Here is a 25,057-nt window from a genome sequence, read left to right on the forward strand (position 1 = left end):
TCTAGAATCTACATCTACATTTAATTTTAATGTCATTTTTGTTTGTGAATGTGCTTTTCTGGTTTAAGTTTAAGTCTAGTCAGACTAGGCCGTCACTAGGCACAAATAATTATTTTAAGTGACTCAAGGAAAGCCGTTTGAAATAATAATTATAATCATTCGAATCCCGTGGCGTGTCTCACAGTTTATTAGAACCTTAATAGATTAGATTTAGAAAGTTAATTTAGAAAAGATAGTAAAACCAAATTCAACCATTAAAATTAATATTTTAAAATACGTGAGTTCTTGAGATCTATTTTCAATTTAAATGCAAAGTGTAGGCCTATAAATACATTTTTGTATACTTTTTTGTAGAAGCAAATCTAACAATGTTATACTATACTATACTGAAACTAGTCAATAATCTTGTCATTCAATATGTTGTGCAGAATTTATAATTTATCTTTATATTGCTTATGCCTTATGTAGATCTATGTATTTAATATTTCTCATGTGTGACTTTGATTTTAAAAAATTGAAATGTTAAAAAAAAATGATTTTCAGACTCTCGGAACTCGGAACCAAAGAGTGAAAGAATGATGGCATCACTATGATCACTTCTTGCTGGATCTGTCCAAGAGACTCAATGAGTACAGGTATTTAATTTAAAATATAAAGTATTATTACTAATCAATTTTATTATAATTACCAATTGATTAAGTTTAAAAAAATTATTACTATACTTAGGCTACTATATTAATATTTTTTCATATTCTTCAAGGTGGACCATGTTGGAAAATAACTTTCAGTCAAGACTCAAGTTGAGACAAGAGCTCCATTGATGTTATTGATCAAACTGGTAATTTTTTTTTACAATATTTTCAAGCCAAAAATGTTGTATACAAATCTGATGATCCAGATTTCCTGAATAATTTATATTAGCAGTCTAGATTTACTTGTAAAATTTATTTAATACTTATTTTATTTTCTGTCTGCAGAACATGTTCTAGAGATACTGGAGAAAAGATTTGAGTGCAGTACAGACTCATTAATTTAAAGAAGCAGAGATAAATACAATCAGGATTGGGTATGAAGCAAAATTCCCAATGGCAAATAATGTATCACTGTTGGAAATAGAAGTGAAACTGAAGGATGAAGATTCTCATGAAAATTTGGTAAGGCCATATTATATTGTAGGATTTAGGATGTAAAATATTTATGTGAATATGTACTTCGATAAACTGACCTAGATCAATTTTTTTTCTCCCAAAAAATGGCTGAAAAGTGTGTCAGCACATTTTACCCTTTTTTTTTTTAGTGGTGGTCATTTCCATCAAAGTTTTAGCATATATTGTATTTGATTTGAGGACTAATTATGATTACTTTTTGTAAACATAAGATATCAGAGATCATTTTTATTTGCTTTTGAAGCCAATCTGTTAAATTTTTCTTAACAAAAGTTTATGTGAAAGTTGACATTTTTACAACTTTTTTCCTATAAAAGTTACAACAATGCTGTTTGCTACAATAATTTATCATATTATGAAATGTGTATATTTCAAATTTCATTAAATTCTCTTGGCGCACTTTAAAGATATTTGATATTAAAATTAACAAAGACAAAGAAGGGTAACATTTTCTTTTTTAAATAAAATAAAAGTGTTTATGGTTACAACAATCTCACTAATTCTATTGAATTTAGCATGTTAATATATATCTGTGTGCTAAGTTTGAACTTTGTAGCTTTGCGCACTCTTTAGATATTAATTTTCAAAGTTGATAGTTAAAATCTATTTTTAGTAACAACCAACACTGTGATTTACTGGAAATGGTCCATTTCTGTCTATCACAAGCTATTTTTAGAAGCACACATAGGAATCTTTCATTTAGATTAACTTTTATAGTGTTTGAATGCTAGATTATGGAGAGGGAATGTGTCTTTATTATAATGACTTTGTAATCTGCAAATTTTAAAGTAAAAAGTTTAATTACTTTAAAAAATAATATTAAATATTACAATTTTTTTTTCAAATTTTTAGCTCAGCGAACTAATAATTATTTTTTTTTCTGTGTGTTGTTTTTTTCTATTAATATACATGTAAATTAATAGTTAATAAATAAGTACATTATATTTTTAAAATGATGAGCTATTATTGCACAAAAATTCAAGTAAAAAATCTTTTAATAACTTCTAAAAAAATCGCAAGGTTTATTTATTTTATTGTCCGAAGCAAGAAATTTTTCATTTACAATCTAATTTTTAAAGCATTTAAATTAAGGCATTTTAAAATGATTAATTGCCAGTGCTCTACAAAAAGGTTAAAACTGTTTTTTTTTATGAAGTTTATGAAACTTATAGTAGTTATAGTCATTAAATTTTAGGAAATATTTTTCTGCGCAGTGCTATTTTCATTTATAATTTATAAGAATTATCTATCTGATGCATATAAATAGCTATTTAAATACAGTAGAATTATAATTAAACAAAATAAAACACAATACAGATCTCTGATTTGTTTTATTTGTGATTTTTGGGCTCATATGATGATAAAATCACATATATTTTTATTTTTTGTCGAAGGCTTTTTTTATATATTAATTAACTTTTTTTCAAAGATTTTATTGCTTGGTCTTATTTTTTAAATTTATTTTAACAGAATACTGGTTAATGTAAAAGAGTGTGAAGTTTCAACCCCATATCTTTAAGACTTTTTATAATACAGTTAATTTAAGTTCAACTGTCAGTTGTTTCGGTCACAGATTTTTTATTTATTTACAAAGGCTAATTTTTGGCCACTAAAAATTTAATAACTTCCCTCACAATTAACTCAGCAATATAAAATTGGTATCATTGGAAAGCATTTCTCAAGCTCTATCTAACTAAATAGGTTCCATTGCATTGTGATCATTTTGAAATTTTTATCGAAGTACCTAATGTGAAACAATAATTCAGCTATTTATTTATTTATGTGTCAGCAGAATCATACTTATCTCATCTTATATATTACAGATCTATCCAGTGAAAACAGCATTAAGAGAACAATAGTATGGATTATAACTTGGTTGGACTGGACATGGCACAAACAGAAAATAAATGTATTGAATTTTCAATCCAAATTATGGATATTAGGTATGAATTTTTATTTCCATATTTTTAACTAACATAATCTTTATAATTTTTTTTATGCCACAATTGCATTGTTACTTTTCTTTCAAATCATTTCTTGATCAAATGCTGCGTCAACCTAACCTAAGAGGCTCATAAGTATTTTAATTTTTTATGAACATTGTGTGAAAACTGATAGGTCTTTATACCTCCTATAATTCGCTGTGTGGTTGTAAAATGTTTTCTCCACCATCACCAGATAACTACCCTATAAACATGCCCATTACGGCCCAGTATCAGTTTTAATTAGGGTTATCCCCCTTTGCCCTAATTGCAGCCCTAAATAGCCCAAATCGCGCCCTAATGGGCGCGCATACCGTTTGCACATTGGCGTCATTAGGTTCCCATAAGGGACCAATACGGGCTACCCTAATCGTGCCAATATCGGCCCAGAATGGGTAAACCCACTTCCGGATTCATTGGGGATTTCCAGAATCGCGCCCTAATCTAGCCCATACTAGCCCCAATGGTTTAGTAACTGAGATTTTCATTGGGGTTTAATTAGGGATAACCCTTATTGTGCCAATATCGGTCCGATGCTGGCCTGAATGGTTTAGTAACTGAAATATTTATTAGGGTTCAATTAGGGATAACCCTTATTGTGCCATTATCGGTCCAATGCTGGCCCTAATGGTTTAGTAATTGAAATATTAATTAGGGTTCAATTAGGGATAACCCTTATTGTGCCATTATCGGTCCGATGCTGGCCCTAATGGTTTAGTAACTGAAATATTTATTAGGGCTCAATTAGGTATTATCATGCAAATACTGTCTCCGATGGTTCAGTCATTAAATTTTATTATGGCTTAATTAGGAATAATCTTTAATGTTTTTCAATACTGTAGTTTAAAACAAATTCATTAGTGATTTTTTGTTTATAATGCCCTTTTTGTTCAAATGCAGCTAAATGGTTTAGTACTAGATTTTTAACCTTTTACATAGGTCTACTTTCACACTGATGATTTAGATCTAGCAATAGAATTATTTGACATAATTGTTTGGAAATTATAATAATTGAATCAGTGCATGATTTCTATATACATCTAGCTATAATGTCAACATATTTATAAAGTAATGGACAAGTTAAATTACATTTTTGGGTTTGAACACTATCAAACAATACAATTTTTGGTAACGTACTATATAAGACTTGCATGCTCTGATCATTTATTCTTAAATCAAACTTACACAATTAACTTTTTTTTATTTTTTATTCATGGAATAATTAACCAACACAAAAGACAAATATAACAGCACAAACAAGATATCAAGACAGCATTTTCATTCAATTCTTAGCATTCTTTACAAGCTGACTTCAAGACTGGTGGCAATAATTCATATTTTGACTTCCATGCAGCAGCTGGAACAAACAAACAAACAAATAAATATTATAGTCATGTAATAAAACTACCATCAAGCTGTATTAATAATAAAAAGAATCTAACAATTAAACATCAGAAGACCTTACATTTATCTATGTGGACATACTATTTAACTGTTATATTTCCAGCCCTTGATGATAAACGGTGCTCAAAAATTAGGTTGCTTCTAAAGCCTATTAAGCAACACAAAAATTAATGGTATTTCAAAATTTGGAGTTCAATCTTCTTAAATTAAATGTTATGAATTGGTGTCAGCAAATGTGGCACTAGTATATGACTATGCTAAAAGTGCAATGGCAGACTAGATCGAGCTAGGCTTCAATTCATTCAATATTATATTTTGTCCAATTTATTTATATTAACTTTATCACAGGCTCTTACTAATACAACTATATTCTGTTGTAATTAGAGTTCTATGGTAATTTTAAAAATAAGTTGGCTGAAAAGTTATTCTAGAATTAAAATAAACAATTATCACAGTGAAACTTAAAAAAAAACATAAAAAAAAAAAAACCACAACCAGCATATTTCAAAATTAGGATAGCATTTCTTTATTTACATTTAATAAATTCCATCCCATTAACAATTTACTTTCAGATTGCTGATCAGTAATCTAAAAGCAAAATTTAATTCTTACCTTCTTGAGCAGGCTTGCTTATGAAAAGATGATGAACAGCATCTGTACTGCATGCATAGGTTATTATTAACCTAAAAGATTAATGTCAACTTCCCCTAAAGAAAATGTGGCGATCTGTTAAAAAAAAATAAAAAAATAAAAACATAAAAAATGTTTAAAGAATGCAAAAAATAATAATATTACAATAGAGGCAAAACACAAAATGTTTAAGGTAAGGTATACAAGAAGGATTGTTGCTATATAATGACATTAGGTCAAAAACAATTCTATGTAGGCCCTATTTTCATTGTATAAATGTTCATTATAATTTTTTATGCAAATTAATAATGAACTTAAATCTCAGTGAAATTACAAAAAGCTGAAGATATTGCTCTCGAACATTGTTTCACAAGATTAACATTTATTTTACATTTTCTTTATTTAATCGATTTGATCTCATTAAAATTTTCATTTGGTTTGGGGGGATGGGGGGGGGTCACTGATCAGTAATCTTAAAGAAAAATTTATTCTTCGTACCTTTTTGAGCAGGCTTCCTCATGAAAAGATATTGAACAGCATCTGTAGTGCATACATAGACAATTCTTATTGTCAGCTGCCCTTAAAGAAAACTGGCATTCTAAAAAAAAAAAAAAAAAAAAAAAAAAAATAAAATTACAATAAAGACAAATCCTGAAATGTTTATGGTATGGTGTATAAGAAAAACTGTTGTTATAGCCTAATGATGAGACTCTGTATTTTTTCTTTAACAGTATCCACACAATGAAATTTTAAAAAGCCTAAGCCTTAGCTAAGCCTATAGAATGAATCCTAGATCAAATTGTAGAAAAATGTATAATATAATAATTAGTATTAAGACCTCTAGATATTCTAGCTAGATCTAAATATAATCTAGATGTATGTCTAGTTTATAGATCTAGAATTTCTAGATCTGTATAGATCTATTTAATTCTATTACATGAGCCTAGAGTCTTTAAAATTTACAAAAAATAAAATCTAACATATATTGAGTATTGGTGAATAAAGATGTAACGCTACCTGGACCTGGTTATGTGGTATGCACGATGGACTGTTTGGTCGCCTCGTTGGTCTCTGCATGGTCGTCTGGTTCATACCCTGCAACTGCCATCACTTCCCTAAGCTCCTTTGATGTTTAGACTACCAAGTAGATATCTTCAACTCTGAAGGAACATTTAAAAAAAAAAAACAAAACAATGTCAATATAGGGCTATAGTCTATAGCAGCTATAGGGTTAGCCGTTAGTGGCGTTAGTCTATTATATATAGGCCCCTAATATAGATATACTATATATATATATACATATTTTTCTAGACATATCTCAATATCTGATTTTAAAACCAATATGCACGATGGACTGTTTGGTCGCCTCGTTGGTCTCTGCATGGTCGTCTGGTTCATACCCTGCAACTGCCATCACTTCCCTAAGCTCCTTTGATGTTTAGACTACCAAGTAGATATCTTCAACTCTGAAGGAACATTTAAAAAAAAAAAACAAAACAATGTCAATATAGGGCTATAGTCTATAGCAGCTATAGGGTTAGCCGTTAGTGGCGTTAGTCTATTATATATAGGCCCCTAATATAGATATACTATATATATATACATATTTTTCTAGACATATCTCAATATCTGATTTTAAAACCAATATAAACGTTTGATTTTATTTATTTGTATAAATTTAAACATTCTAAACTCTAGACTAGATTTTCAAGATCTGGAGTGTAGGCCTAATATTGTACATTAGTCTCTACAAAGTAAATATCTATATTATAAGATTATAAGTCTATACTATAGGTCTATGACTATAACTAGTTACTAGATCTAGAATTATTTTTTATCTAAATGACCTATCGCCTATAGTATGAAAAAATTAAAGATTAGTCTGTATTAACAATATATTAATTAAATATTATTCTATATCTACTAAATTTTCTAATAACAACTAGATTTTAGAATCTAGACTATTCTAGGCTATCTTTTATTAGATCTAGATCTAAGTTTACTAAGTCTTAGTATATCTTATAAGATAAGTCTAGGTCAATTTTTTCTAACCTCAAAATATTTGAATTAGAATAGAACTAAAATCTATATATGAGTATGAGTACTATGAGTATAATAATTATTATATTAATATACCAAAGTGTCCAAAGTCCTAAGTCTAAGTATTAGTTTACAGTTACGTGACTAGATAGGCATATACACTAGATCTAATATTCTGCCCTAAAAGTTAAAAGGTAGTAGATTTAGATTTAAGATCTAGTAAGTCCTTAACTAAATCTAATATTCTATGCTGCAGATGCATTAGCCATTTCATGGTAGATTCTAGAATCTAGATCTAGAATCTATTCTAAATAGTAAATCAGTAAATCTAGTCATAGTCATAACGCATGAATGTTAATCACTTAAGTTAAGTCTAAGTCGTCTAGATCTAGATTTAATAGGTCTCAAGTCTAGATATAATATATATATTATATATATATTAATAATATTATATCGTACTAGATCTAGTAGCCTATTACTACTATTAGATATTATAATAAAACTAGTCTAGAGAGATCTATTCTATAGAATCTCTACTCTAGATCTAGATTCTTAGCATTCTAGATTATCTAGATATATCTATAAATCTATTCTAAGTCTAGACCTAATCTACTATCTAGATTAGATCTGTTAGTGTTAGTAGTGTTAGAGTACTTAGAGATTCGTCATCTGATGATGATCTGTACTTGTGATAGGCTTACGCCTTAAGACTTTAACTTATAAGTTACGACCATTCCAATTGAATTTCCATGGCTGCTGCCATTGCTGCCATGAGTTGAAGAACATATCAATATGCATTGATATCAAGAAGTACAGCTCATATAATTATTTATAATAGATCTATTATATTAATGAAAGTCTAGATTGACTAGACCTAGACTAGAGTGACTATAGCTCTATAACTTGTAGTATAACTAATAACTTAACAGATTTAGATCTAGATCTAGACTAGCTAGCTCTAATTTGATCCACGTGTGTACGCTCTAGAGTGAAGACTGAATAATCCAGTTTGTGCCGAATATCGCGAGCTTAAAAGAAATAAATGCTTCTTTTTCATTGGTCGAAAAAAAATGTTAAAATGTATAAAACTTTTTTTAAAATCTAAATCTAAAAAAAAAACAACAAAAAAAACAAATATGTTCTCCTTTAACTTTAGATTCTATGTGTGATTAAATATTACTAGATATAGATATATTTTTTTAGTGTGCACATTAAAAAATCAGACACACACACACACACACACTATTTGATTACGAAAAGTCTGCATTGGGCCCATACGGGTAAAACTTCACTATTCCAGTTAGGGATTTCCCCAATAGAACCCTAATTAATTTTTTTTTAAAATCTTAATATTACTTACAAAAAGGATTCAAAGCAACATTTAGCTTTAAGACGATTAATACTACATTTTAAAACATCATAATATTGTTTTTTATGTTATAATAAAGATTTCATCATGTTGGTTCTGGCGTGATTGGGGAAATCCCACACCGGCACGAAAGCGGAAAGACGTTAACGGCCCAATAACTAAAATCCCACACCGATCCGTTAACGTTTTTATAGGGGCGATTGTAAGTAGGTCAATCTACCCAATGAAACCTTATTACCCCACACCGCGCCAGAATGGTTTCGATGGGGCTTTGTTTATAGGGTATGTCAGTGACTTTCTATTGGAAAAACATACTACTTATACATATGATGGTAGGCTCATATTTCACAGAATTTTGAACTCTCTGTTATCACTTGTTGGAACAACTGAATCTCAATTGCATCTTGAGGGACAGATAAACAACAATTAATGTACTGTTAGTTTACGCCAAGTCACGTTTGGTATATGATACGAGTTGTAAGATTAAAAAAAAAATATTTTTTTTTAATTTTTTTTTTTAACTTGTGCAGGATATGTACATGTGCGAAAATACAGTAGTTAATGAAGCCTGCATACACAAATCATGAATAGATAATGTCAGCATTTTTTGGTTTGGAAAAAGTGAAAATCATTGTGTTTTTGTTTTTTGTATGTTTTATATGAACATTTCATTTTGAAATCATAGGAATATATTTTTTTTTTAATTTTTTTTTTTATGTTCTTCTTAGATTATTCAAGTGAGTTACCCAAGTCTGTCAAATAACTTAGAGAAAGTACTTGAACTTGGCACATGTGATGGCACAGAAATCGTAAAAAAAGAAGGATGATCCCAAACATGTAAAACATTTTACAAACAAACCTAATCAAAGTTTATAAATGTTTAAAAAAAGTAAGATGCACAAGCAAATTTATTTACATACTACAGATATTAGAACTAATGACTAATGGAAAAAAAAACTACCTATCTAGACTTAACAACAAAGAAATAAGTAAATATAATATTTCAAACATGTGCTGGATCTTGTTAGTTTAATAACATACTATGTAGGTGCATTACATAAAACATGTAGTGGTTCTTGGTTGTTGATTACCGGTACTGTGCTTTTTTCAAATACACATTAGTTTTGTCATATATTAATTATAAATATTTATGTTCACCATTAATTATTTCGTTCAGCTATAGCAACATAAGGAAGGCATGGTGGCTAAGTGGTTAAGCATTTGGCTTCCAGACCCGAATTAGAATCTCAGTGAAAATTGGGATTTTTAAGACACCCTAACTCTGATGGATACTGGTACCTGATTTTAGCTGGGGAAAGTAAAGACAGTTGTTTAGCTAGCCACATGACACCCTGCTTGTTAACCATTAGCCAAAGAAACTGATGGCCTTAACATCATCTGCCCTATAGATGCTAAGTTTGAAAAGGGGAACTTTACTTTTATTACAACATAAGGTTATAAGTTGACAGTTACAGATGATGTACCATATGAGCATCATTGTTGTTTACTGGCTTTTGAACAGTAGCTTGAAACATTTGCTCTTACTTACATAGAATATTCACTGTTAAAAAATTATGAATATGATAGTGCAGCTAGTTACTCTGCTCAAAATTGAAAAAAATATTTTGTTGAAATTATAAACATGAGCTACCGGTATATATAAATGTATAGTTTTCATTGTTGAGCACACACTTTTTCTTTGGTACTGGGTAACGTACATGACCTATATTTTTTTGAGATATTATCATCTAAAATTAGGCGAGGTCTTGAGAATATTTACCTCGAACAGACTCATCTTTGGGTTTTTGTGCATGTAGACCCTATTGATTAAAAAGCACCATTCTCTAATTATATTTTACTTGTTTAAATTTATATATTTATGGTTATTAATTATTCTTTGTATTTATTTTTTTATTTTTTTTTTGTAAAGTAAGCACTGGTATTTTTCTAAAAGTATGTTTCACATTTATTTCATTTTAAACAAAGTAAGTCATTTACTTAATGTTCAATTATGTTCTAAATGTATGTTTTTAAAATTTCAGTGTTTATATTGCTAACATTTCACAAACTTGTTACAGGTAGCTTATTTTTGTTTTGGTCATTTTTTCTTTAGAACTACCGGTACAACATAATCTGATGTTAATTTAAAAAAAAAAAATTTGTTTCATGATTGTGAAAACAGTTTGCTTTTCAATTTACATACAGCAGGCTCATACTTTGTTTAGATAATTCTGAATTACATTCTATATATAATTTATATGTTTCTGTATAGGCTATTCAAGCTTTTGTACATGTTAAAATTTCATAAATTTGGTAGCCATTATATTTTTTAAAAAATTTTATGGTATAAGTACTTATTGTATTTTTAAAAATATAAGCATCCATATTTTAAAAACTTATTTCTAATTTGCCATTTTAAGCAATTTGTTATTACAATTAATATTTAAATGAATATGCTTTTACTTATTTCAGTGTACATATTGCTTACATTCCACCAACTCAATACTTTTTTTGTTACTTTTATTTTTTTATATTTTTTTTACATAATTACAAAAGCTAAGTTGTTGTTTTTTGTTGTTATTGTTGTTGTTTTTATGATTGTCAAAACTGTTTGCTTTAAACATAATTTTTATACAGCACTTATACTTTCTGTAGATGATCCTGAATTATGTTCTTTATAAATTTGTTATAGATTTTCATGTTATCATTCACAACTTTTTTGTTGACTCAATGCATTTTCCATAGTATACTATAATATTATAGGATCAATTTTCACAGTTAAAATCTTTGCTACAGGTATTGCTTTTACTTTTTAAAAAAGTTTTTTAGTGTATTCCGGTATTTTTAATTATTTTTAATAGTTGCTAACATTAACATTTTATAATGCAATAAACTATTTATTTCAACTAGTAAATTGTTTATGTAATTATTTATGTCATTTTATGCCATTTCAGCTAGAGCTCAGTGTCATTTCTTACTGGCCTCATCTGGGCCCCTAACTGAACCCAGACTCAGCCCTAAGGGCACCCGTTTGGGCCAACATTCATCCCCCAAATGGGGCCCATGTGGTTAGCCCTTTCTGGCCCCTCAATGTTTGCCCCATACTGGCCCCATAAGGGATCCATCAAGGCTTCATCTGGGCCCCCTAACTGAGCCCAGACTCAGCCCTAAGGGCACCCGTTTGGGCCAACATTCATCCCCCAAATTGGGTCCATGTAGTTAGCCCTTTCTGGCCCCTCAATGTTTGCCCCATACTGGCCCCATGAGGGTTCCATCAAGGGTTCATCTGGGCCCCCTAACTGAGCCCAGACTCAGCCCTAAGGGCACCCATTTGGTCCAACGTTCATCCCCCAAATGGGGCCCATGTGTTTAGCCCTTTCTGGCCCCTCAATGTTTACTCCATACTGGCCCCATGAGGGTTCCATCAGGGCTTCATCTGGGCCCCCTAACTGAGCCCAGACTCAGCCCTAAGGGCACCCGTTTGGGCCAATGTTCATCCCCCAAATGGGGCCCATGTGTTTAGCCCTTTCTGGCCTCTCAATGTTTACCCCATACTGGCCCCATGAGGGTTCCATCAAGGGTTCATCTGGGCCCCCTAACTAAGCCCAGACTCAGCCCTAAGGGCACCCGTTTGGGCCAACGTTCATCCCCCAAATTGGGCCCATGTGGTTAGCCCTTTCTGGCCCCTCAATGTTTGCCCCATACTGGCCCCATAAGGGATCCATCAAGGCTTCATCTGGGCCCCCTAACTGAGCCCAGACTCAGCCCTAAGGGCACCCGTTTGGGCCAACGTTCATCCCCCAAATGGGGCCCATGTGTTTAGCCCTTTCTGGCCCCTCAATGTTTATCCCATACTGGCCCCATGAGGGTTCCATCAAGGGTTCATCTGGGCCCCCTAACTGAGCCCAGACTCAGCCCTAAGGGCACCCGTTTGGGCCAACGTTCATCCCCCAAATGGGGCCCATGTGTTTAGCCCTTTCTGGCCCCTCAATGTTTACCCCATACTGGCCCCATGAGGGTTCCATCAGGGCTTCATCTGGGCCCCCTAACTAAGCCCAGACTCAGCCCTAAGGGCACCCGTTTGGGCCAACGTTCATCCCCCAAAGGGGGCCCATGTGTTTAGCCCTTTCTGGCCCCTCAATGTTTACCCCATACTGGCCCCATGAGGGTTCTGTCAGGGTTGCATCTGGGCCCCCTAACTGAGCCCAGACTCAGCCCTTAAGGGCCCTAATTGGGCTTTCATTAATTGTCCCCAAAGGGCCAAGTATCTCTTACCCTGTTGGGGCCCACAAGTCCTTCCCCTTACTGGCCCCACAAGGGTTTAACACTGGGATTTTCTGGGCCCCCTGACTGAGCCCAGACTCAGCCCTAAGGGCACCCGTTTGGGCCAACGTTCATCCCCCACTTGGGGCCCATATGGTTAGCATGGGCTTGCCCAGTTGGGGCCCTTACTGGGCCCAAAATCTTTGCTATCAGGGATACTGTTATAACACTGCCATGCACACCGCCATCCAAGCTAGTGCAGAAAGTGCGCACTGTTAGAGACTAGACTGAGAAGGATGTTGCTATTAGAAGAGAAGATAACGCAGTTACGCCCAAGTCTAGAGCTGATCATGGAACTGATGAAGAGGCTGTGCTCAAGACCGACGTTGTTTTATTTATGTGTGATGTCCCCATGTAAATAAATTTGGATATCGTTGAGTTGCCTCCCTTAGGTTTTTACACTACTATTGGCCTGTTTGTTAGGATCATCTACATATCATTCTCCATTACAGGCCTAACATCCGACATCTTACACTTTAGGCTACATACGTTCGAGTTGCCTCCCTTAAATTTCCAAAAAAAAAAAAAAAAAAAGGAAACCTCAGAATTTGCGCTATTCAATTTTAGCTTTATCATCATAGGAATCCTTGGGCCTTAGGCCTCTTTTCTTTGCCTCTTTTTTGGGCTTTATGTGCTTTTGTTTTTTATGTTTCGGATGATCCTTCAGAGTTGAAGATCTATTAAATATTAATTTTATTTCGATTATTTGTTGTTGTTTTTAAAATTTATTTGTGATGTGTAGCACTGTCTTGTTGATGTGTTGTTGTTTTTTTTTGTTGTTTTTTTATCTAGCAGTGGCTGTGTTGCGATAAGTCCGTCCTGGGACAGAGCACACGGCCCTACCGCCCTGGATTAGGACATTCTCTTGGAATGCATGTTTCTTTAGTTCTAGTGAAAAAATATTTGTCCTGAAGTCAGGTGTGTGCAAAAGGATTTTTAGTTAAAAAATCCGAAAGGATTTTTAGTTAAAAAATCCGACACTGTGCAAGTTTTGCGTGGATGGTTTCGATGTCTGTGAGCAGCGTATACGATGTGAATGTGTAGCAGTGCATCGTATTGTTTTCTTAACCAACCACCGCCAGAACCCGCTGCCAGACTCATCAATAACAGCGCTGATCGAACCTCCAAGAAAACTTCATTAAAAATGTACTTTTAAGTGTGTCAAAATTTTTCGCACATTTAGTTCAATAATTAGCAAATACATTATAACTGCTGATTTGTGCGCATTTCTCGGGTTGTTTACGACATCCATAGACATTTATATATGTCTATAACGACATCATATTTGTCGGAAAGTGTCTGCAAGTGAGATTTGGACAATCTAATTAACCAGGAATGTTGAATTGATGAATAACCTTTGTCTTGCTCTTTCGGAGAACCATAGCATTTTCAGTGTTTGTCTTTAAAAAAAAAAGAGAGAAAACGACGGACGTTAAAACTGTTCATAAACTAAAAACAATGTCGGATGTAGGCCTACGTCTGGTCAGAAATCTTTGAGGTCGTTCTTTGAGATGAACAGTGAAACTGATCTCGTACTGTCAGCTCGCATATGCTCCTAGATTTGTAACGCCGAATTCATAATTTATCAAAGGCGTTCTTATAAAGTTAGAAACCAATGAACAAGAGAGATTATTATGAACTATAAACAACTTAACTAGATAATGTTGACCTCTCGACCATATGTACAGTCTGAACGTGGATCCTTTAACATGTTTGTTTTGTGTTTTATTGTTTGAAATTTAAACCAAATTAAAAAAAAAATAAATACATAAAATCGGTATTTTTAAAGATGAATGGGTGCAACAGAAGCCTTAACTAAAAATATTTTACTCATTTCCCGAGTTATTAAAAAAATATATTATAATAAAATTTGATATACCGGTGGAGCCATTTATTAAAAATTATAATATTGTAAAGCAGTGGTTCTCACCACACAAAAAGTTGGGGTCAAAGGGGAGAGAGGGGAGGAGATTGAGAAATCTGAAGAAGAAAGAGAGAAAAAGAAGGAGATAGATCTAGAAATAAGGAAAGGGAGATAGAGGGGTAAAGAGTGCGCCGTTCAATTCAATGTAAAAGATAGGCCTACGCAGCCTGCTACAATTCACAAGTTGAAAAGTAAGTTAGAGTGAATCGTTATAAAATATAATATTATACAGGTAAGGTTACGCCCCATCCCCCCCTCCCCCGAAAAAACAATCCTGGGAACAAATCAACGGGCGTAGCCGGTGTGGGATGATAATCTAGTCTATACTCTCTATAGTAGTCTATACTCTATAAATATATAAAAGACATAAGTCTATGATAAAAGATCATTAATTTCTTTTTTTTTTTAAAGTATAATTTTACTCGCCTTGGAAACTATATATATATATACTATAAGTTTTTAAACTGCTGATTTCATTTCCTAGTTCGTTTTTTTTTTCTACTTTCACTTTCGTAACAGAAAGTTCACCAGGGACTTAAAATAGTTTTATCTTTTTTTTTAAATTTATTTTAACTATTCTTAAAATGTTTTGAAATATGCATAAGATACCATTTCTTAATTACAACTATGTAGCTAGATCTAGAGCTATTGGCATTCTTGAATTAGATCTAGATTTAGATTACCTACAGCTGCAGCATCTCCGACACAAACGCCACAGCCACAGTTGCTCAAAGTCAAATAAATATACGTCAACAACAGAAAGACGACATACAACAGGCTTTCTTTTGAAACGTTCAAAGCTCCCTCTAAATTCAAATAATAGTTTCTGCAGACATTTAAGTTCCAAACAGCAAGATGTAATATTGAATGTGTTTGACAGAAAGGCTAAAGTTCTTCAAAGGGAGAGAGCAGCTCAGGGATTTGATGGAGAAGATGTCTCTGTATATGACTATATCAAGGACGAGGTAATTTAGCACTCGGATAGATTATAATATATATATATATATATATATATATATATATATATATATATATATATATATATATATATATATATATATATACTTTTAGATCTTATATTATTGATTTCATAAAAATAACCTAAGTCTAAGTAGGCTAATGAAAGATATATGATATATAAAAGATATACCAATATTTAAGTAGCTTCTTAAATAACACATGAATTAGATCTATAGAATTTGTAGTAGTTGGATAAACTAATTGGCACATCTTTCATAGCAACAGGTTGACTTCATTTCTCATATGAAATAGTGATGCATAGACTCAAAGAATTTCTTCACACTTCATGTGCCTTCACATTACAGCATTATTATCACTTTCCCTGTCTTTCGCCTTACTTTCGAGAGAGAAACATGTGATTTCCTTTTCATATTTACTCTGAAAGTCTTTAGAGGAATTAAACATTATAACATATTTTAGATTTTAATGCATGTATAATAATACACTTATGTAATTCAATTTATTTCAGTTGAAGGGGTTCAATTTGAAGGGCATTGTTTCTTAATTAGTCCAATCAAGCGGAAACTGATGATTTTTTCAAGACACAGGAGTGGGGTAGTACTACTCTATAGACTAAATGTCTTGACTGGGAAAATAAAAAAGTTTAATTCAAAGTAAAAAAAATTAACTAGAGCTTTGAGTTCCTTGCTTAAATTTATCAAATAAATTATTATTGGCTAGTCAAATATGATATTTTGGGCTCTGAACTTGTCTAAATGGTCGTGGGTTTAAATCTACCACAAAGGTTGTTTTTTTTTAAACAAGTAACAAGCTAGAGAAAACAATAATGATATGCAATGCAAATGTTTTAAAATTACATAAAAGGAAAGACTAGAATGATTGTTGAAAAGAAATATTGTTATCTTTTCATTCTTATCTAGTTTCATTAAAGTCGTTCCTTAAAGTTTTGGTTGTGTAATGAAAAACTATTTAACTTTTTTTTTTTCATTTTGTAATTCTACAGTTTGGTTATAGAACTGCAGACAGAGTCTGGGATATAAAAAGGTTAGATTTCTTATCTTACTGCATTTCTTCTTTGAAGTAATGTCTGTATTATGTAATATAAGATAAGATAGGATTTCGATCAGTATTTATTATTATTCTTTGGTCACATAGACTTATTTTTTAAAATTGATTTATACTTTTCACATAATAGTAAAGTTAAGCTTATTCTGTGCTAGTGACTAACTGTTTGAAAGATCATATCAATAATTTATCATTGACCTGTATAAAATTAAGTAGGTTATTTTAAAATATATACTTGTTGTCCAGTTCAAGCACAATGATTGAAAATATCAGATTAAGCCTATCAACATTTTCTTCTTCTGCCAGTTGGTTCTGTCCCTTTTTTTTTTTCGCATCTCCAATTTACAAGCACATGAGTTAATGCAAAACTTGTGAAAACTGAAATTACTGAAAATGTGATGTCACATGAATATTTGCTACTAAAAAACAAAGCAAGTAATTACAAGGCCAGTCTAGTTCAGCCTAAGGATGTCATGATGCAATAGAATTTTCTCCCTTATATTTATTGGAGCAAGGTTTTAGTTCTAGCCCCTGTGTGACACTTGAGGTAGTCAATATCTTCTTGAATAGAGAAGTTTCTGGATAACTTCAATTTTAGACATTTGTTCATCAACCGCTTCATTTTTTTTGCCTTTTTGAATCTATCAATAATATTTTGTATAATTTTAATTCTGTAGAAAGTTTGGCGTGGTGGTTGATTTAGGAAGTGGACGAGGTCATGTAAGCAAACATCTGAGTAGAGAGATGATTGATACTGTTTATCAGTGCGAGTTTTCTCCCTCATTTCTGGTAAGAAATCAAGTTTACAAATACAGTCAAACTTAATGATGTTGAAGTAGTATGATGATATACGCATTAATTATAATATAAAGACAGTGTTTCCGCTAGTTTACAGAAATAAGGAGGATGTAATGTGCCAGGTTCTTTTCCATGTTGCATCATGCTTAAGATATTGTTATATCCCTGCGTTGCATGCTACCATCCGAGTTAGTACAGATGGTGCACTATACTCGTGCACTGTTAGAAACTAGACTTGAAAGGATGTTGACATGGCGGAAACAATGGAGTCCTGCTCAAGTCTAGGGGCTTATGAAGAAGCTGTGATAAAGGCAGACCTTGTTATTATGTGTTAGTGCTGTCCTGTAAATAAACACCTGTCCTCATTAAGTTTCCCCCTTTAGTTTTATTACAATTTATTTGTAACATTTTATACAAATAAATACACACCATTTATAAAACTAGATTAAAATCTTGCAATAGCTTTTATCATGATTATATGGACGCATGACTACATCATATATGCATAATTAAGATTTAAAAAAAAAGAGACTATTTGTGAAAATCAGTATTTTAATGGGACCTAAATGTTTCATAGCAGTCAGTGCTATTTAGGTGGAAGCTTGCATGTAGAGTTATGCTCAAGTATGACTGACCGGCGAACTCACTTTTTGTTTTAGCACCAAGCAGCTGTATCACCAGAGGTCCCGACACATAAAATGCTTGTGGATGAAGAGAATTTGCCATTTAAAGAGAATTCAATCGATATGTTCATTAGTAGTTTAAGGTAGTTTCTCTTCGGTTGTATTATATTTATAGTTATGCAGAGTTTTAAATGTAGTGCAGTCTTATTATTTTATAAATATAGTCTAGTTTTATTTTTATAAATATAGTCTAGTCTTTATTATTTTTATAAATATAGTCTAGTCTTTATTATTTTATAAATATGGTCCAGTCTTTATATTTTATAAATATGGTCCAGTCTTTATATTTTATAAATATGGTTGTTATTATTGCTTTTAAATCCTGTTTATTGTTTTTCTTTTACCTTTTAAAATGGAAAGAATATGAAACTCTTTTTTTTAATTGCAATAGACGTTGTTTGATCTTATCCTTGTGATTATTTATTTTTCTTCTTGTAGTCTTCATTGGGTCAATGACTTGCCAGGTTGCTTCAAGCAGGTATAAGTTATTTGTTAAATATTAAGAAAAAGGTTTAAGCCTGAAATATTTATCCAAATCTATCTGTTAACAACTGGCTTTATTCACAAAATTATTTCAGGTGTTGAGAGCACTGAAGAGTGATGGCTGTTTTCTAGGTAGCATGTTTGGGGCTGACACACTCTATCAGTTGAGGGTTTCGCTTCAGCTTGCAGAACTAGAAAGGGAAGGGGTGAGTAAATAGACCTATTTTCTTTACAATCATAGGCCTCACACAGATTCAAAAGCCGGTACATAGTATGGCATAGTGTTTTCTTCATATAGATCTTAAAGAAAGAATAGGGGATGTTTAAATGGTCTTCAAAAAATGAATAGTCACTGGCTTGGCTTTGCTTTTTCAAATTTATCGTAAACAGGGATATGTAAATATCAAGGGAAATGCTATTTTGTGATGCATACTCTGTACGCAAATAGAACCGAATTAGTTTTATCAAACAAGCATTATTAGCACAGTCCAGTGTAGTGATAAAGGCAAACAAGACATTGCTGTAATGCTCAACCAACCAGAATCAAGTTTAAGATAAGGTGGCTGTTGTAATAGGCAACATGTGCTTAAGAAACACCCTTTCCACCACACAAAATCTCACAATGTCCAGAGAAACTATTAGGACTTAGCTTTTGTCGGTGTCCACCACATCTCCACCTTCCCAGCTAGACTTTATTTCATTTCTCTATTGTTTTTTTTTTTATTGGCAGGATGTGGCTTTAACTTAGTCAATTCAAAACCAATTTAGCTGGCTAGTTGGTTGTGTAGTTTGTACCTTAGATTGTTGAAATCTTAAATCTAAGGTTCAAATCTTTTTTGGCTTCTTCTCCTGCTGCCTTTCTTTGGCAATAAAAATGTAATCTTTTACAAATTTGTTTAAAAGCTTAATTTTTTTTTTCATTTATATTTATGACAAAAATCTAACTGATGATCATGTTTTGGTGTCATTTCAAGGGATTTGGTCCACACATATCCCCTTTTACAACAGTTAATGACCTGGGAAACTTATTGTCTAGAGCTGGATTTGTTTTACTGACAATAGTAAGTAGACAAAGGTTTTAAATTAACATTTATAGTTTAGATCCGATGTTTTGTTTTAGCTGTTGATAATAATAATAATTTAATTTATATAGCGCTGTTAACAAACAAAATGTAGGCTCAAGGCGTTGTGATAACATTACGAACTTAAACACGAGAGCTAAAATGACAAACTAATCTAAAAGTTTTAAACAGACCTATTGTCTAGAGCTGGATTTGTTTTACTGACAATAGTAAGTAGACAAAGGTTTTAAATTAACATTTATAGTTTAGAGCCGATGTTTTGTTTTAGATGATGATAATAATAATAATTAAATTTATATAGCGCTGTTAACAAACAAAATGTAGGCTCAATGCGCTGTGATAACATTACAAACATAAACACGAGAGCTAAAATGGCAAACTAATCTAAAAAAGTTTTAAACAGATAGGTCTTAATGTTCTTCTTGAATGTAGTGTAGCATGTTGTCTGTCTGAGATCAATGGGGAGTGAGTTCTGTGTACTGAAAAAGCCTGCAGACTATAGCTTTTGAGGGAAAAATGATGATGATGAAAATTAATGAAATTTAAAAACAGTTCAAAATAAGTACTAAGTAAAAAATAAAAGATTGTGAATGTTTTTAAAATAAGATTGTCTATTTTATTTCTAGGATTTAGACGACATCACAATGAATTATCCCTCAATGTTTGAGTTAATGTTTGATTTGAAAGGTAAAATTTTGTTAATATGCACTTATAGTACTGTAAAATCAAGTGTCATTTTACTTGGCTCATTTAAGTACTCTTCAAAATTGATTTGTTTAAATTTCATTTAATAGAAAGCGATTAGGTTTTTCATATTTCCAGTTTATTATTCCTTAATGTTGAAAGTTTCATTTCATTTTGCTTGTACTCTCAAGGTATGGCTGAGAATAACTGTGCATGGAGACGAAAACCTCAACTTCACCGTGATTCTTTAATAGCAGCAGCTGCCATCTACAAAGGTCAGAGAGCTTACGTTTTTTTTAATTTTAGATTTTAATCAGCTAACCTTGTCTGGCATAATGCAACTAGAATTAAATCATTTTGATTCAACATGAAATACTGTAATGCCTCCAGCCTGCGCAAAGTATTTTTAAAGTGATAATTGGCTCACGCAGATCAATATCACTCTTTAAACTAAATGCAGTCCACAGTAGCACAGAAGTCTGAGATGGCTTTGAACAATAGACAATCATAGGTTTTATATCAGAGTTTCCATCTCCTAGACTGGCTTCGGACCAAAGCTATAGAGCCCAGTCTGCCAATTGGCCGAAATGCAGTTTTAGGTAAGATTCATCGCCATATTAGAGCCTATTATAGCTAGATCTAATTCGAGTCTCCGAAGCGTGACGCAGAAGGTAAATGGCAAATATGGCGCCAATATATGCGTGAACAGAGATTTAAGGAAAATCCACAGCGACAATTTGTGTAAAAAACTACAACTAGATTGACCTTATGATTTGTTGGTATTGGTGGTTGCACATTACAATTACATATATGAATATGAAAATAAAGCTATAATTAATATTGTCTATAATTTTATTTTATTTTCAGAAATGTACGGAAATGAAAAGGGTATTCCTGCGACATTTCAGGTTGTTAATTTTATTGGCTGGAAGCCGGATCCTTCACAAGTAATACTTCTCATGTTATCATTTATTACCTATCAGAAGTTTTAGAAAAGTTACAATGTTTTTATTTTGTTTACTTCTTTAAACAAAATTTTCATTTGTTACCCGCAGCCACAGCCAGCAAAGCGTGGGTCTGGGCAAGTGTCCTTGAAAGATATAGACAAGGTAAAATCAGTCAGATTATTTGTGCCATGTTTATTAACAAGAGATGAGTCAGAGATTATTTGTGCCATGTTTATTAACAAGAGATGAGTCAGAGATTATTTGTGCCATGTTTATTAAAAAGAGATGAGTCAGAGATTATTTGTGCCATGTTTATTAAAAAGAGATGAGTCAGGGATTATTTATGCCATGTTTATTAACAAGGGATGAGTCAGAGATTATTTGTGCCATGTTTATTCAAAAGAGATGATCCGAGTAGCCATGTTTTTAGTGTAAATTTATGTCTCTTTGCTAGTTGTCAACACTCTACACTGGATTCATTATTATAAGCTAGAACTGTATAGAACATTAACAATAGAACAATTATAAGCAAAGTCAACACTCTACACTGGATTCATTATAATAAGCTAGAAATGTATAGAACAATAACAATAGAACAATTATAAGCAAAGTCAACACTCTACACTGGATTAACGAGTGGATTAATTTTGAATCATTAAGAAGCCAATAGCAAACCATGTTGTACTGGACATTTGGTAACTTTTATGTCCATTTGGCTTTCAGTTTGTCTTTTTTTTCTTCATAATTCCTACTGTTACAACCTGACCCACTCGGTGCTAAACAATATAATGGAACTTAACATTTTCTTGTATTCAACAGCTGGATCAAATAACCAAACAGATTAAACTTATGGAAGAGTCAACACAAGGGGAGGCTACTGATTCTAATGATACAGCCAAGAAAAGTCAGGAGCTGGAGGAAGAGTTACAAAACTTGGCCAATCATTATGATGACACAGACAAGAATAAATCAAAGAAGTAGAAAAATACAATTGAATTTAGTCAAAGAAAATATTACGTTTCAAAAACTTTCTTGTGGACTTACAACTTGTTATTGTGCTTTGTTATATTAGTTTATAAAATAGCAGTATAGTTCCCCTTTCAGACCATGTGCTCTATTATATAGGGCAGATGATGTTAAGGTCATCTGTTTCTTTGGCAGAGGGATAATGTGCGGGGTGTCAAGCGGCAAGCACAATGACCAACACTAGTTTATATGTCGATTCAAAATAGACTTACTACTGAGTAGAATAATCAATAATCTTAAACATTTGCTTCGAAACCTTTTGCCTTCGGTCAAGTTGATGTAAACATTTCTTTCAGGACCCTTGCTGGATGTGGCAAAATATGTAGGTCACAGCTGGGGCTGCATAGCTTTGTGAAATGCTGCACTCCTCATTAATCTTTGGACTCGAAGATAAGCCTATTCCGTAATTTAGGAATCTTGTGAAAGAAGCTTCTTGCGCCTCAAACTAATGAAGAATTACTTAAGTTCAACAGTTCTCGTAGATAGATTGAAACATTTGGTAATTCTTGCTATTGAGCATGATCTATGTAGGAAATAGAATTTTTATGATATACTGTATGACTTCGCTACACGTTAGGCTCGTAAAGTAATTCTGTACGTAGTAAAGGATGAATAAAATGCAAAGACGAATGTATTTTTTAATATAAACTCTTAATTTTCACATAGTAACCCTACCCAAACTGGGCCCCACGAATTCCGTTTCGCATAGAGCCCCACAATGTTTAAGTCCGGCTCTGCTATTTAGTGATGGGTGAATACGGAGTAGATTACTTGTTATATATATATTTAGTCAACCCACAGAGTAAGATACGCCTCTATTTTGCAGGGCCGGCCATAGGCTACTGCAACCTATGCGACCGCAGAGGGCCCCACACTTTCATAGGACCCGCGCTAATTCTAAGTATAAATTATTAAATTAAACCATTTTATAACTTTTTAACATATCTTATCTTATAAAATACAGACGTTACTTTAAAATAGAATATTATCTCACGTCTTAAGTGTGTTCCTAGGTCAATCTAGCCTTGCATGTTAACCAATGACTTAAATTCTGCCAAGTCATTGCTTTTCCTGGCTAGCTCAGGCAACCCATTCCATGCTCTAATAGCGCTAGGGAAGAAGGAGCATTGGTAACAATTTTCCTAGCATGTGGACCAAGGAATGTGTCTTTATCTTTGTGTCTTTCTGAGTATTTTATCAAATTTTGTTTTTTGTATTTGAAGATTATGGTTCAGTGTTTTATGTATTATTGCTACTTTACTTTTGAGTCTTCTGTCCTGAAGACTTTCTAAATTTAGTGATTTTACTAAAGGTGTTACTCTTGTCAAATGTGAATACTCGTTAGGTATGAATCTCACTGCTCTATTTTGTGTCTGTTCCAGTTTCTTAATGTTTTCTTGAGTTAAGGGGTCCCAAACAGAGGATGCATATTCTATTATTGGCCTAACCAAGGATAAATTACATTTTAGTTTTAGGTTCTTATTTGATTTGAAGAAATTTCTTTTAATAAACCCTAATATCTACACCATGGTCTATGCCTAATGCTTTGTTTAATTTTTGATAGTTTCATCAATATGGGGAGTCCATGAGAGCTTTTTCATTTATTACAAGGTTTATTTATATAAGCTTTGTTAAAAATTGAAGCCATTAAATTAGCTTAAAACATGGTCCACATTAGTCCACAACTACTTTAAGAGGTGAAATGTATCTTTAAAATAAAAATGTACAGAATAAATTCAGCTTCATACGTGACCAATTTCTCTCTTCAATTTTAAGCATGATTTTACTGAAGGCATTTTTTTTTTATTTTGAGGCCTCTTTCTAAGATATAGGCAAGTGTTAGATGTGTTAGAGTCTGTTTTTCTAGCGGCAAAAAAAAAAAAAATAAATAAAAAATTACTTATATTTATCTAGCTAAGATTTAAATTAAAATATTGTCCTACTTATGATACAGTATTTGGAAATAGTTTAAAGTACAAAGACCTAGTAGCTTGAGGTCATGTAGACCTTTGTCTAGTCATAACATGATTATCGGGCCCACTATTTAGGCCTTGGCCTAGCTGATAAAAACTTAACGCTAGGGACAACGTTGTTGTAAAGATGTCGGACATGTTCCTTCAGAGTTGAAGATAATCTACTTTCTAGTTCAAACCTCCCGCAGGGCGATGGGGGATGGCAGCGGGCAGGGTTTGAACCCGGGACCATGCAGGCGACCGAACGACCAGGCAGACGTTCGTTCACAATGGAAGACATTGGAAGATTATTTCTCCAATATATTTTAGAGATTTCTTTGTTAACATGAAGTTTGCATTCGTTTGTATTTATCTTCTTATTTTATATATTACAGAAGTTACTTTAAAAAAAGAAGCTAATTACGTCCTATGCATTTCATCTGTCACTCTTTTTATGCATGTTAATCAATGATTTAAACTCCAGCCACGTTGTTGGTTTTCCTGGGTGACTCAGGCAA

The 25,057-nt window shown here is 32.4% G+C and overlaps 1 protein-coding gene and 2 long non-coding RNA genes across 5 annotated transcripts; 2 read left to right on the forward strand and 1 right to left on the reverse strand.

The window, feature by feature from the left end:
- Nucleotides 1–553: 553 nt before the first annotated feature.
- Nucleotides 554–11,497, forward strand: LOC129924956 (uncharacterized). Of its 2 annotated transcripts, XR_008776811.1 has the most exons (5): nt 554–635; nt 761–838; nt 978–1,154; nt 2,990–3,109; nt 9,320–11,497. It is a non-coding gene; the product is annotated as an uncharacterized LOC129924956 (long non-coding RNA). The 2 variants fall into 2 exon arrangements; XR_008776810.1 differs by lacking the exon at nt 554–635 and having other exon boundaries at nt 699–838.
- On the reverse strand, nt 4,338–8,164 carry LOC129924955 (uncharacterized). 2 transcript variants are annotated; one of them, XR_008776809.1, is made up of 5 exons: nt 8,150–8,164; nt 6,200–6,648; nt 5,681–5,780; nt 5,165–5,278; nt 4,338–4,505 (listed from the first exon to the last, which is right to left on the reverse strand). It is a non-coding gene; the product is annotated as an uncharacterized LOC129924955 (long non-coding RNA). The 2 variants fall into 2 exon arrangements; XR_008776808.1 differs by lacking the exon at nt 8,150–8,164 and adding an exon at nt 7,877–7,891.
- A 3,812-nt stretch (nt 11,498–15,309) lies between the features above and the next one.
- On the forward strand, nt 15,310–22,592 carry LOC106055421 (arginine-hydroxylase NDUFAF5, mitochondrial-like). The gene is made up of 12 exons (XM_056022498.1): nt 15,310–15,803; nt 16,823–16,863; nt 17,562–17,673; nt 18,342–18,448; nt 18,804–18,843; nt 18,944–19,054; nt 19,823–19,909; nt 20,557–20,617; nt 20,806–20,889; nt 21,482–21,561; nt 21,670–21,723; nt 22,381–22,592. Exons 1-12 carry the CDS (start codon nt 15,435–15,437, stop codon nt 22,540–22,542), a joined length of 1,308 nt encoding a protein of 435 aa, XP_055878473.1. The 5' UTR covers nt 15,310–15,434; the 3' UTR covers nt 22,543–22,592.
- Nucleotides 22,593–25,057: the final 2,465 nt, after the last annotated feature.

The sequence above is a fragment of the Biomphalaria glabrata genome, chromosome 3 (assembly GCF_947242115.1).
Source record: "Biomphalaria glabrata chromosome 3, xgBioGlab47.1, whole genome shotgun sequence".
Taxonomy (NCBI): Eukaryota; Metazoa; Mollusca; class Gastropoda; family Planorbidae; genus Biomphalaria; species Biomphalaria glabrata.